We start from the raw sequence: 14,996 nt of genomic DNA, 5'->3' as shown, positions 1-14,996 counted from the left end.
ATGTGTAGTCATTATTAGTAATTATACAGCCTTAAATGAGCCATTACATGTCATAAAAATGATAAAAAGCAGGAGATGGTAGCCAGAAGACAAAACTTAAAGCATTTTGCAATTGTGGATGATGGATGGAAGTCAATGTAAGGTGACTTTTTCATAAGGAACTATTTGTTACTATATTGTGAATGGATGATCATGAAGCTGGTCAAGGGGCAGATTTACCCTTATGCAGATGCCAGTCTGAGATCGAGTTGTAATTATAAACAAATAGACCTAGAAAATTACCCCAATTTATGATAAATCTGAGTAAATCTCTGAATGAGACTTGAGGCTTCTCTTAACAGCTTGTTTTAAAGATACATGAGTATTTACACCAGAAGATTTACACCAATTGTGGCATCACCAGATTGCTAAATTGCCTTAAGATGTGGTAAGGCAACAGTGAAGGAGGGTTCCAGAGTGCTGGGTTCTGGAGTGCTTTGAAGTTCCTTAAAGAGACAGTAGCTGAAGTTGTTTCGAGGAACCTTCTAGAATGCTCAATTTAGGAACATCTAGGAACAGTGGCTGAAGTGAAGGTCAAGGGGGGTTCCGGAATGTTGGATTCTGGGGTGCTTTTAAGTTTCTTAAAGAGACAGTGGTCTAAATGCTGCATTTCAGAGGCTGAAATGAGAGTTTTGTAAAGACATGAGCCTGGAACTTTTCAAGCTTTTTATGAAGTAACTACAGAGATATCTAATGAAAAGTATGAAGGCTTAGAAAATGAGCACAATACTCCCTCTGAAATTAAACAGAACAGAAGAAGTTCAAAGAACCCTGAAGTTTTTAATATTACTACTGGGGCATAACTCTCTCAATTTCATCAGTTTTCTAAGCATAAATGATGAAATCTTATTATTTTCTGACATGTTTCAGGACCACACTTTAAAAGCAGACACTTTTCATCAAAGCATGAAAGAAGTTTTTCCACAGAGCTTGAACATTTGAGATTTACAATTAATATGCACATGATGTGCGTGTGCGTGCATGTGTGTGAATGTGTTTTTAAATTCATGTAACATGGTTTAACTGACTGGTTAAGTGCTTTCTTCCTTCTCAGGCCTGCTGTTTTCTGTTTTGGTCTTCAGTTGGATGTGATGCTATGCTGTTTTCTGACTTCACTGAGCGTTTGCTGCAAAGGATCAGAACAACATTAGGGAGAACAATTTTTGCTCTCTGTTGGAGACTACTAATGTGCTATGGTTGCCTGTTTCAATCCTCTGCCATTGTTCTGAATTAAACTCCTGAAACATGCCAGTTTCCTTTCTGATCTTCTCAGTTCTGCTCATCATCAGCCTCATCATCACACACCTTGAGTACTTTTTGAATCAGCCAAAGCATTTCCGGTTTGACTGCATTGCTTTCAATATAAAAGCACCAAACTGTGCATGACGTTTCTCAGAATTGAATAAAGATAAATAACATAAAATGATTCAGAAACGAACATTTGGCTCATTAGTGTGTGTCAAAAGCAAATTCACTGCTTATTATTTCTTTAAAAAGACAGCAATTATGGCCTTGATTGCTTGCCTTAGATATGTCTGAAGTACATGTTACTTGGCTGGTCTTTTTTTGATATATTTGTCTCCCTCTGTGGTTTTTAAAAAGACTGGTTAAAAGTTATTGGTGGCTCTCGCTTTTACGTGAATAAATGTGGGAAAAAATGTATTGGAGGAATGAGCTTTAACGGTTTTCGTTGTACGTGGTGCTTTTATTTTGAAATGCTGTGTTCGGAAGTCTCGGTTGTTTTGCTGCAGCTTTTGGAACAGAGAACGCCTGGCTGTCGTTCTGACTCATAGGGCGTAACTGATGAGCATTCTGTCCAATCAGAGCAGGGGATTCTAGCTGCTTGTCCAATCACTGAGCACTATGCCCAACGGCCGCTCCCTGCTAGCTGCAGCTGCTAAACGGAGACAAACGGACGATTTCTGTTTGAGTTACTGTTAGAAAAACAAACTGACGCAGCGGTAAGTGTTTATACAGGTACAAACAGAGACTTTAGGTGACTGCTTCTATACTCTTGGGTGTGTTTTAACTCAGTAATAATGTTTTGTTCCATTTCCGGAGTGTGGAAATTGTGGCTCACCACATTGGCATTCACTCCTGTGGTCAAACATGGATTAAATATAAGTTAAAGTTTGGGTTTTATTTTGATTTAAATCGTTTGAAATAGAAAAAGACAGCTTGGTGTTTATGATTGGTTTTATAAGCTCTGTTTATTATGTCATGCTGGTGTTGCCTTCAGGTGCTGCTCGCTCACTTCATTGAGCCATTCAGGTACAGTTTAGTTACACAAGATACACTTGTGTTTGACTGGGACGTTCCGTTATAAAGCTTCACTTTCGGGTGAATTCCCATTAAGTTTAAGATGTTAAACTATTGCATAACACGACTTTATTTCACACTGAAAGCAAAATTACGTTCACTTAATAGATAATTAAGCTTTTATTCAAGCAGTTTATCATTTTAATCTTCTGTCTTTCCGAATAAGACCACAGGAAACATTAAGAGCTTTGTGGGTATTGTAAAAACCTACTGTTGACTGCATGTAAGAAATAGTTTGCTAATGTCAGCAGTGTCTTGAAGCAAGTGTCCCATGTATTGAGGAAGATAACTGCAACTGTTGGTGTAATTCTTTCCACACCCACTTTTCAAAACTTCAATTTCCAGATTGAACACTATAGTTGTGAAATAAAATAGGAAACAAAGGTCAGAATAGGATTTTATGGTAGAGAAAGTCCTCTTAATTGTTTTATTACATATTGTATCATCACCTCGAGCATGGACACATTCATTCAGATATAACTCGATAACATTTTGACAAAAAAACAGTGAGCACCTGTTCAAAATACTAAAGATTAATTGCTATAACATCATGCTGCTTATTCAGGAGTTGGTTTCAAGCTTCAGTTGGTTTATGCAGTGTGTGTTCGAGGACGCTCAGCCTGTTTTGCATGGAGAAAGATAAAAACATTATCACAGAAGGCTTCTTACAGACTTTTATGTCTGTGCCTTTAAATTTTTTGATAATAAGATAACAACTGAATGATATTTGTGCCACTTTTCAGACTGAGTTTGACTTTTACAGTTTGGTGAGGCAATGAAATACAGTCTCCTGTGTATAAATTCAAGAAACTTTTTTGTGAAAGAGTAGTGGAAAAGTAAATATCCAGCTCTGGGAATTCTCTAAAGACAGCTTTATCCTGCTCCTACAAGGCTGGAGCTTTGAGCAAATCTATTTTAATTAGTGATTTTTAAAAGCTTGTAGTTATATTTTGCTATAAAATCGAGAAAAATTGCTCTTAACACCCAAAACCTGAGGATAGCATCTCCCTTTTTCTTCTCCTGTGTGATGCAGTGACAGCCTCCTCTGGTCTCTACCTGAGGTTTCTGATGACTCAGTCGTCACAGGATGGTGGTACAGGGTTTGTGTTGATAGAGGAGGTTGTAGTTGTCATAGAAAGACAACACGTTCTTCTTAACCAATCAGATTTAGCCTCTCTGTGGCGATACCAGGATGTGGTTTAGGAGAAACAGTGTGTGTTTGCTTTCATGCTGGAAGTGATATCTTGATACAAAACCCAATCAGATATCTCTCAGTGTTCAAGTTACAGAAGTATAGAGTGTTTTTTTATAGTCTCGTGTGAGCTGCTTTTATTTCTATACATATGTTTGTTATATATTCTTTATTTGTCTTATCCTTTGCTTTTCAGCAGCTGTTATCTTCAACATTTTACTGTCTTTGTGACTTCCTTTTACTATGTTCTTAAAGAGTCAGATGGGTGTATAGATTAGAGCCCGACCGATATGGGAGTTTTGGGGCTGATGCCGATGCCGATACTGGGGGCAAAAAAAAAGCCGATATCCAATATATCAGTTGATATATTGGCTGATATATATAATACATTCATTGATATACAAAGGATATATACTGTATTTGGACACAAATCATTATAATATCCATATGATTCAAAACAGAGACAGAACACTATTAAATTAAAACAAGGAACTTTGATTATAAAACTGTCAACATAAGAACTGTAGTGTAAACCAATGATAATTTATCTCTCAAAAAAGCAACTAACACAATGTTTAAACGCCGTTCTATAGTCTTACATTACATAATGGTGGACGGAGGGGGCGGGCACTCGGGCAGTGTGCAGCACAACACACAGACACACAGGAGCAGGAGTGACAGAATCTCAGAGGAGCAAAATCTTTTATAATCGGCTACAATTTGGCCGATGTTGATTAATCGGTGACAGGCATAATCAGCCAGATTAATCGGCTCTAGTATAGATTCTGATTGCAGCCTCTTGTGATGCAAGAAATCTCCCTCATGGGCACCAAAGTTTGTCGTCCTCCTTTATAATAATATGCAAAATTGACTTTGCATTAAAGAGAGTTACAGACCTGTCAGACCTAAATATTTCATTTATAAGCTGCATAAAAATATCAAAAACTTTGGTAACACTTTACTTTAGAGGTCTGCGAATTTCATCCCACTTAGGTGATAATTAGATAAAGGTTTTTCTCCAGAAATTTCAAAACAGATTCTGTTTTGCAATGCGCTTGTACTCTGTGTCTGTCACAATCAATTGGGCCAATTTCCAACCCCACTCTTGGTGAACATCACATCTGAGGCCTTCAGTTGTATCATGTAAAACATTATAGGCCTGATCATAAAGGTTTATCATTTTACATGTGATCTCAATTATGCATATCAACAAACTGGGTACTAAAGAAGTTGGTGAAATTAAGTAACAAATAGCTAACTATCAACTGCTTATTGGGAAACTGAATTATTCACTGAACATTTCAAAGGTATTTATCAGAAAAAACAATGAAGTTAACTTCTGTTTTCAAGAACTAAGCAGCTATTTATCACCTGCTTCTCTGGAAACAATTTCAAAGAAACTGGGGAAAAAAGTAACCAACCAGTTGTGACTTGCGACAATAAATTTGGACATTATTTTAAAGAAGTTATGTGCCACTTTCAAATAAATAGTGAAAAAACTTTGTCTAATTATTACCTAAGTGTGATGAAATTTGCAGACCGAATTCAGCTTCAAGTTGAAGTAAGTTTCCTTGTAGCACAGTTAGCATCGTTATCTCTTCTTGTGTGCTCCAGTAGGAAAATCTGGGTGTTGAAAAAGTTGAAAGAAGGTGATATGCTTGATCAATACTTGCTGTTTTCACTTCGTTGTTAAACCTGCTGCAGAAATTAACTAATGCACATTCAGGATCCTGCTGTCATGCATGTACAGAGAGATTTCAGGGAGCTGCTCAGACTTTTTTATAAGACGGTTTGATGAAACACAGAGTAATAACTCCTCTAAGAGCTGCTTGCACTTATCTGATGGTTTGCACTCATGTCTTGTTTGCTATCTGCTCAAACAGCCTCGGCCTGAAGCGTTGTTGTTTTTTAAGAAGTTATTTTGCTCTCAGAGCTCGCTGTAAATAGAGCTTCAATTAAAACATGGTTTAATCTGAAATTTTCCTCTCTGTTTCCCTCAGATGGCGACAGACTGCGTCTCTAAGGTGGAGCTGAGCGTCTCCTGCTCCAACCTCCTGGACAAAGACGTCGGCTCTAAGTCGGACCCTCTGTGCGTGCTGCTGCAGAAATCTGGGGACAAGTGGACGGAGGTAACATCACAGATCACCTCAGTGTTTGTGTCATTTATCTCTGATTCTGAAATCTAACATCACTTCTCTTTGCTCCTCTCCTTCAGATCGGACGCACCGAGCGTCTGAACAACAACTCCAACCCCTCCTTCAGCCAGCGCCTCAGGATCGATTACCACTTTGAGACGGTTCAGACCGTGAAGCTGGGAGTTTACGACATCGACAACAAGAGCGTCGACCTCGGGGATGACGACTACCTGGGAGGGGTGGAGCTGACGCTGGGACAGGTACTCTTTGCTGATATGAAGTGAAGCTGCAGTTTTTCCTCATAGATGTAGTTTAAGCTCCCCCTGGTGGTCAGACTGAGGCATTACATTTAAAGTTAAATCCAGGAACTGATGCATGATTGGAGTCTGCAGAGCATTCACTCTGATGTTTGTGTTTCAGATCGTTTCCAGTAAAAGTATCACTCGACCTCTGCAGCTGAAGAAAGGAAAACCTGCAGGGAAAGGATCCATCACTGTAAGAGCAGAGTGTGTGTCAGAGTGTGTGTGAGTGTGTTTTTGAGCTTTAAATGTATCGCTGTGTGACGTTACAGCCCTGTTCTGTGTGTGTAGATAACAGCCGAGGAGATTAAGGACAACAGAGCCATCCAGCTGGAGTTTGAGGCTAAAAAACTCGACAAGAAGGTAAACCTGCTCTTCCTCCTCCTCATCTTCCTCCTCTTCTTATTTTTCACCACCAAGTGTTCAGATGCTCTTCAAACAAACTGTTAAAAATAAAGTCAGGTTTTACCAAGCCTCTCTTTGGAAATCTGTTTTTAAGGCACCAGATTTTTTCACTCCTATAATACTCTTTTCTAAAGGACTTTAAGTTTTTTGATAGAATTGGAAAAAAGATTGTTTTTTTGTCTGTTTAAAAAAGAAAAAAGAAACATTTCATGACTGAGACAAAACTTTAAACTACAGAAGAGAATAAGAGCCAATGAAGTAAAAGTTCCTGAGGTTTGTTTAAGACTTTGTCACAGCTTTGACTCTTTTTTTTAATTCTGAGATTCAAATTAAGACTTTTATATCAGAATCATGAGAATAATTTATTACAGAAAAAACGACTTGTCTCCTAACTCTTAGATGGCGAAGTTTCTAACTCAAAAGAGAATTTTTCTTCATTTCATTATTACAAAAAAGAAGATTTATAACAGGTTTTAATATTCTGGCCCTTATCCCCCCCAATTTAAAATAAATAAATAAATAAAAACTTTTCCTCAGAATTTGACTTTTTATCATTCAGGGATTAAAGTCAGAATTTGGTGTTTCTGATATTAAAATTCTGACTAAACTTTAATCCTTTAAAGGCTAGTCGTTCAAAATATTTAATATGAGTCAAAATGATCTGTTTTGCTTCAAAACCGTACAATGATAAATTGCAGAGCCACGCTGTCCACTCTATATACAGTCTAACAAAACAAAAATAACATAAACATCCACTTCTTTTTTTAATTTCTTTTATGAGCCCTCATCTGAGCCACATCATATGAATAACAAATATACATAAAAATACAAGATGGATATTTTGAGAATGTCTGAAATGTTAAAAAAAGAGGCTTAATGTCCAAAAGTAAGCGAAATAAAAAAGATGTTCATTGTTCTTTTTTATCTGTAGAAGAGAGTCCAGCATTTTAAGGTCTGCTTTCAGAAGGTGGATCTGAAGTTTTTCTTTGGTTTGCTGCAGTTTGTTTTCAGCTTGATTTCTTCTTCTGCCAGGAGTATCTGAGCTTCTGCTCTTTCAGTTTCTCTAGGTTTTTACTTTACTGTACTGAAAGGCTTCATTGGTAGCCTGAGTTAACTTTATTAACTTTATCACTGTTATGGTCTACCATGAAATCCTGCCCCCTGTTGGGATCAGTATAATCCTGTTTTTTTATTAGTGTGATCCAAATCCTACTGAAAAGTTTTGAACAACACAGACTGAAGGGTTGAAATCCTTCTTTTGAACAACCCATTTTCAGAATTTAATCCACTTCGATAACCAAAATCCAATTGGATAATCTTTGAACAACTGGCCCTTCATGATAAAAAGTCAAATCCTGGGAAAAAAAGCTCAAAATCTGCTTTTTTTCAGAGACATCTAGGGAGAAAATAAGGGTGAAATAAAAATAAAAAACTGTTATAAATCCTTTTATTAATTCTTAAATGGGGAGAAAAGTCTCTCAGAATTCAGACAAGTTGTTTTTACTGTAATTAATTATTCTTACGATTTCTGATATAAGAGTCTAAATTTGAATCTCTCAATTAAAGAGTCAAAACTGACTAAGTCTTAAACTAATGGATTTCTGAGAAATGAGTCAAAATTTTAGCTCAAACTTAGACGGATGGATTTCAAGATTAGAGTCAGAATTTTGACTTTTTAAACTAAATTTTTGGCTTCAACCTTCAAAGTCAGTCTTTTTTTTTCAAAATTTTGACTCTAAAGTAGTAGGATTAAAAAATATATATATATTTTTCCTGTGGCTCTCACCATCTTCTGTCGTAAACTGGTCTCCTCTTGCGATGGCGCTGAGTGAATCTTCTGTTTTTTCCTTCCTCTCAGGATACGTTTGGAAAGTCGGATCCTTTCCTGGAGATTTTCAAACAGGGGGATGATGGGAAATGGCAGCTGGTTCACAGAACGGAGGTAAACTAACACACTCATTTACACACATTCGTCACTGTACACACAGCAAAGTTTACTGGTCATTTCAAATTTTATTGGCTTATTTTGAGACTGTTTTTGATTTACTCTGTGTGTGTGTGTGTGTGTGTGTGTGTGTGTGTGTGTGTGTGTGTGTGTGTGTGTGTGTGTGTGTGTGTGTGTGTGTGTTTTCAGGTGGTGAAGAACAATCTCAATCCCACCTGGAAGAAGTTCACGGTTCCTCTGCAGACGTTCTGCAGCAGCGATCTGGAGAGACCCCTGAAGGTCCGACCAATCAGAGCTCACATCTTTTCCAAACAGCCAATCAAATGGTCACATGATCTTAAACACACCTTTCACCGTCTTCTTCTTCTTCTTCTGCAGGTGGATTGTTCAGACCACGACAGCGACGGATCTCACGATCTGATCGGTTCTTTCACCACCAAAGTGTCTGAGCTGCAGAAGACAGCTCACGGCTCCCAGGTGAGTGTGCTGCTCGTGAAACACCTGAAGGCTGCCTGTCTCTGAGAGTCAGGACGTCATTCACCTGTCAGGTGTTTTCCTGCAGGTGGAGTTTGACTGTGTTCACCCTGAGAAGCAGAAGAAGAAGAAGGGCTACAAGAACTCTGGAGTGGTTTCTGTGAAGAGCTGCAAGGTGGGAGACTACATTACCCAGAGTACTCTGCTCTGAGGAGCATAAGGCTGAGAGAAGAGGGTCTGACATCTCACCTGTGTTTGTGTGTTTGCAGCTGGTGACTCAGTACACCTTCCTGGACTACGTGATGGGGGGCTGTCAGATCAACTTCACCGTACGTAAACATTAACGAACACAGAGACAGTTCATGTGTTAATTAATGGTTTTAATAATTAACTTAATGGTTTATTCTTGTTTGTTGCTGGGATCATTAATAAACACGCTCTGTTTGAATCCTGCAGGTTGGGATCGACTTCACCGGCTCTAACGGCGACCCTCGCTCCCCCAACTCCCTCCACTACATGAGTCCAGAGGGGCTGAACCAGTACCTGTCTGCTCTGTGGTCTGTGGGTCAGGTGGTCCGAGACTATGACACGTAAGAGCACCCACATACAGATCTTAAGATCCCACATCCTGTACTCCATGCTCTGGGCTCGTGAAATCGTGTGTTCCTGGACTCAGACTCAAACCCGACTCAAGTCATGATTTCTGATCTGATCTGACTCAGATTTGTTCCTGGACTCAACCAGGACGACCTGATCCTCTGGCTCATGTTTGGTTAGTAATAATAACAGCAATGAGCCCTCAGACTCAGGTTATTGGGGCTAAACTAGACACAGACTTGACTCAGTCATCTCTCTTGACCTGGGCTTAACACAAACTTTAGATTTGGAGTCAGAGTTTGTTGAATAAAAGTGAAGACTTGACTAAGACTCAGGTAACTGGGATTCAACTCAGTCTCAGATTCTTTCCTGGAGACTTGGACTTGAACACTGAGGACTCAGGACTTGATTCCTGTTTGGTAATAAGATCAGCTTTAAATAATTCCAGCAATGAGGACAAAGATAATGAGGACTAGACCCTGACTGGAGTCAAAGCCTCTGGAGACTTGGACGTTACTCAAACTTTAACACTGAGGACTTGGACTCAAGGTCTGGAGACAGAGTTTGGAATTAATTGGGATAATAATGAGGACGTGACTTAGACTTAAATTGTTGATTCTCCCTAATGAACTAAAAACCAATCCAGATAGTCATCAGAAGACCTACATCATCGGTATGACTAACGTCTGTTTCCTGTTTCAGTGATAAACTCTTCCCCGCGTTCGGTTTTGGAGCCAAACTGCCTCCAGATTATCAGGTCAGCTCTCTAATCGACCAATCACATAGCAGCGTTCTGTCGCTGCCGTCTCAGACAAACTAGAAATCAAAGCTGGTAAAAAGTGTTGTTTATCAAACTGTTGTTACTCTTTCAGGCTGCTCACCACGGGTTCGCCCTCAACTTCAACCCCAACAACCCTTACTGCCAAGGTACACACACACACACACTCTTAAGTACAGGGGTCTGCAACCTGTGGCTCTCTGACTCCCTAGCAGTGGCTCCTTGTAGCTTTAAAAAATATTGAAATAAAGATTTTTTATTTTTTCGTACAGAGGGTATTGATGATTAAAGACACTGTCACTAAATAAAATCCTGCGTTAACATTTAGTTGAACTAAATCTTCATCCCATCTGTCAATAAAGCCTGCCACCGCTCTACTTCACCTCCTACAACATCAACAGCCCACCAACTTTCCATGCACCTAAGTCTAACCTCAAGTTTTACAGCCCTGGGAAGATAACTACATCTACAAAAAGAATCATCTGGAAGAAAATACAGATTTTAATTCTGTGTGGATGGATTAATTTCACTGACAACATGCTAGCTTGGTATATATGCTTTATATATAGGAAGACATTAGCAAACAACAGAAAATGATGAGGTGAGCAATATTATCAATATACAGCATCCACTTCAAGAATTCTTTCAAAACTCTCAACTTTTAGCAAATTTGTTAAATTTCAATTATTTGTAATTTTTTGCATTTTTTTTAAGTTTCAACATTTTTTAAATTTTTGCAATTTTTTGAAATGAAAAAATAAATTTCTGTATTTTTTTTTTTTTTTGCAAGTTTTTAAAAATTTCATTGTTTTCTAAAAATTTCATTTTTAAAATTTTGGCAACTTTATTAAATTTCAGCTATTGATTTTTTTTTCTAATTTTTAAAATTTAAAAACCTCAGTTTTTTTTATTTTAATTTCAATTATTTTAAATATTTTTCTAATTTTTCTATTACAAAACTTTTGAAATTTTGGGGAATTAAAAAAAATCAGCTATTTTGAATATTTTACTTATTTTTAAATTTCAAAACTTTTCAATTTTGGGGAATTAAAAAAAAATTGCCCAAAATTGAAATTTCACTTTTTTATTTAAATTTTCGCATTTTTTAAAAAAAATTACTTTTCTTTTGAAATTTCAAAAGTTTTTAAAATATTTGCTTTTTTTTCAACTATCACTTCACATATAGAATTAAAATAAACCTGTTTAGATGGTTATTCACAAGATTTGAATATAGAGAATTATTTTACACTACCTAATCTTTATTGTGAAAATAAAGTAGATTTTGTGGCTCTCGATTGACTTCAGCCCAGGTGAGCTGAGGAAAAATGGCTCCTAAGAAAGTAAAGGTTTCAGACTCTTGATCTAGTATGTCCTGTGCTGTGTTTCCTCATATTCCTGGATTTTTCAGTTTCTCGTTTTTATTAAATATTCACACAAACACTGAAAAGAATCCTGTCCATCTGTCTCTTTCTGTCTTTGTCTGTCTGTCTCTCAGGTATCGAGGGGATCATTGAAGCCTACCGGATGGTTCTGCCTCAGCTGAGACTCTCTGGACCAACAAACTTCTCTCCCATCATCACTCACGTCGCTTCCATCGCTGCTACGGCTGCACAGACCAACACCGCCTCTGTGAGAAAACACACACACACACACTGAAAAACAATATAAAAGAAGTTTCAAACACACACTCTGACCCATGCTTGTGTGTCTCTGTGCAGCAATACTTCGTCCTCCTCATCCTCACCGATGGCGAGATCACCGACTTTGACCAGACCAGAGACGCCATCGTCAGGGCGTCGCGGCTGCCGCTGTCCATCATCATCGTAGGGGTGGGGCCAGCTGACTTTAAGGCCATGGAGCTGCTGGACGGAGACGACGGAGTGCTGAGGTCGACAGTGGGGGAGGCCGTCACCAGAGACATCGTCCAGTTCGTCCCGTACCGGCAGTTTAAGGACGTAAGACTGTTTGTTTACAGATAACAGCTGATTTCACCACAACACATCGTTAATCTGTGGGAACAGTTGGAAAGTTTTTTTAAAATCTGTTTTATCTCTGCGTCTCCAGACTCCCCCGGCGGCCCTGGCTCAGTCTGTCCTCGCTGAAGTCCCCAACCAGGTGGTCTCCTACTTCAAAATGAGAGGCCTGGATCCCCTTAAACCCCAGGCTGCCCCCAAACCCTAAAAACCAGCTCCTCATCACCAAACCTGAGCCCACAGCGAGCACTCCTTCCCTCTGACCAATCATAACGCTGAAAGCTCCCATTCCAGGATCAGACCACTGCTGTGAGACCAATAGGATGACTCCCAGCCAATCACAACGCAGCACTAAGCTGTCAGCCAATCAGGAGGCCAGAAAGACACTGATGTTGTTTTTGTACGATTACTTTGCTTTGGACTTTTTTCTTTAATCAATCGATGATTCTGATGCGTAGATACGATCGTTCTGCTGCTCGCCAACTAACTATGCAATGTTTACTAACGTGTGCCACAATCACAGAGCGACACACACACACACACACACACACACACACACACACACACACACACACACACACAGCTGTGTGTTAGCATGTGTGCTGCTCTGTTAGCTTGATTCAGGTCTTGATACTTTGCACTTTGCTTCTGCTCTAAATGCTGGAAAATTTTATCCTGAATGAAAGTTTTTACTCTTTAAATCAAAAGCTTTATTATAAACGCTGCCTTAGCCTCGAGCATGCTGCTCCTGCTGCTCCTGCTGCTTCTTCCTGATTGTTTCAGACCCTGGGTGGTTTGTCGATGCTGCCGTGTCAGCTCCCAGTCCGGACGTGGTTACAGAGGAAAACGCTGACACATTATTTGAGCGATTAAACAACAAACAGTTAAATTAAAAAGAAAAAAGAAAAGGTATAATTTAGTTCACGCAGTAAAGACTGATATCTTTCTTCCTACAGAAACAAAACTTCAACTTATGACTGAAATTTGTCTGGATTTTGACATTTAATATACAAAAACAAAATTCTGCAGCCAAAGATTTGAAGGAGGAACTCCGACAAAATAAGTAAAAGTTAAAAAAAAAGTGCAATTTTTTCTCTTTAAAACTAGATCTTATCAAGTGATTTTGTCTTGTTTTCAGTAGAAAATGTCTTTTTATACTTGATATGAGCCACATTCACCTGACCAGTCCAGAAAAATGTCTTTTTTTAAGTTATTTGAAGACAAAAATGAGGTCTGAATTGTTTATAACAAGTTCAAAATATTTGCCAATGGAACAAGAGACATTATTTTAGTTTAAGCAAATTTCCCAACAAATTTTTCATTTTCCATTGGCAGATTTATTTTACATGTTTCAAGCAACTCAGACCTCATTTTTGTCTTTGAATAACTTAAAACAAGACATTTTTCTAGACTGATAAGTTGAATGTGGCTCATATCAAGTATAATAAAACAATTTTTACTTAAAATAAGACAAAAACACTTCATAAGATTTCAGTTTTGCAGTGTTAAATGGATAACATCCAGATCTATCTATATGTGCAACGACTTTGCCCAGTCATTAAATAAATCTTTATCTCTATGAGTGATATGTTGGGTTAACTTTTTAAGTCACAACAGCATCAGGATCGGTCGTATCCAGGAAGAGTCTTGTTAAAAAGTGACAAAAAGACATCGGCTGAGCAGAGAGACGGGCTCAGAGACAGATGTAAAAGGAGATCACACTCTGATTTTTAACTCTGATTTGATTTTATTTGTAGCACAAACACAGTTATCCTGTGTGTTTCGATGAGTGTTAACCTTAAGACAGGTGCATGCAAATTAAAATGCACTGAAAGCTAATCTTGACGTTAACAGCTGAGCATCCTTCGGATACTTAATCTGTCCAAAGATTGCAAAAGTAGGAGATGATGTCTCTGGTTATCAGACATGAGGGTGAACTGGGAGCTGACACAGCAATCTTTAGACATGTAACGCTGTTTTTCTTCTACATAACCACAACACGGTGCCCACCATCCTCACATTAAGAGTCTGATTATCTCTTCTTCTTTTACCAAAGACTTCTGTCAGTTTGACACCGCTTCTCTTTTCTGGGATACTGGAATGATTTTAACATCCTCAAATGTGTCAAAACTCAAGTTTACTACCACTAAGCCTTACTTATGTTACCAATATGCACTGCTTATGTATGAGTTTTAGCCAAAGTCTCATCTGCAAACTCTTGAAATCTCACGTAGCCTTTAAAAAATGACCAATTTTACTTTGTACATTCATCAGAATATCTCATATTTTGTCAGGGTCCAGAGACAATAAAAACGGTCCAATTCCAATTCCTCCAGGAAATGTCTGAAATATTTCCAGTCTGACCGAGGTAGCTGTTATTTAGCTATAAAAATGTATGAATGCACTTGAAGCTTTATAGGAGCTGATATTTTGGACCAGGAGTTAGTTTTTTATACGTTAAGCTTGAAGGTCCTGTATGCTGAAGTTTGACCCTGCTGAGCTGCCATAATGTGTTATTATTTTTCATCATTGTTTTATACGTCAGTGTTTGGGTCGAAGGGAAAAATTGCACATCATGCTGTAGCTACATTAAGGAGGAACTTTTCAATTTTTCTGAACTGTGTATCTAGAGAACTCCACTTCCCATAATGCTTTGCTCACCAGTGCAGCTCACAGTGATTCCAAACTCTTCTTCACAAGCTGTCCTTCATTTTTTTTTTTTTTTAATCTTTGTTCAGCCCAATCTGACTAACTTCTACTAACCGACCAGCTTAACTAGACCAGTCTGACCAGTAACAGGTCACTATGTGAGCTCTGCCTGTGGGAACGAAAAAATAAAA

The 14,996-nt window shown here is 38.3% G+C and overlaps 1 protein-coding gene across 1 annotated transcript; it reads left to right on the top strand.

Annotated features, from left to right (window-relative positions):
• Positions 1-1,890: 1,890 nt before the first annotated feature.
• On the top strand, positions 1,891-14,994 carry cpne1 (copine I). The gene is made up of 16 exons (XM_074695828.1): positions 1,891-2,000; positions 5,551-5,679; positions 5,766-5,945; positions 6,106-6,180; positions 6,276-6,347; positions 8,248-8,331; positions 8,524-8,613; positions 8,713-8,811; positions 8,897-8,983; positions 9,078-9,137; positions 9,265-9,398; positions 10,108-10,162; positions 10,278-10,332; positions 11,679-11,812; positions 11,902-12,138; positions 12,248-14,994. The coding sequence occupies exons 2-16, from the start codon at positions 5,551-5,553 to the stop codon at positions 12,362-12,364; spliced, it is 1,608 nt and encodes a 535-aa protein (XP_074551929.1). The 5' UTR covers positions 1,891-2,000; the 3' UTR covers positions 12,365-14,994.
• The last annotated feature ends 2 nt before the right edge of the window (positions 14,995-14,996 follow it).

The sequence above is a fragment of the Halichoeres trimaculatus genome, unplaced genomic scaffold, assembly GCF_033239565.1.
Source record: "Halichoeres trimaculatus isolate MK-OKI-2021-1 unplaced genomic scaffold, fHalTri1.1 fHalTri1_scaffold_1, whole genome shotgun sequence".
In the NCBI taxonomy this organism is placed as follows: domain Eukaryota; kingdom Metazoa; phylum Chordata; class Actinopteri; order Labriformes; family Labridae; genus Halichoeres; species Halichoeres trimaculatus.
Note: the sequence above shows the minus strand (reverse complement) of the source record. Positions and strands in the feature narration are given on the sequence as shown.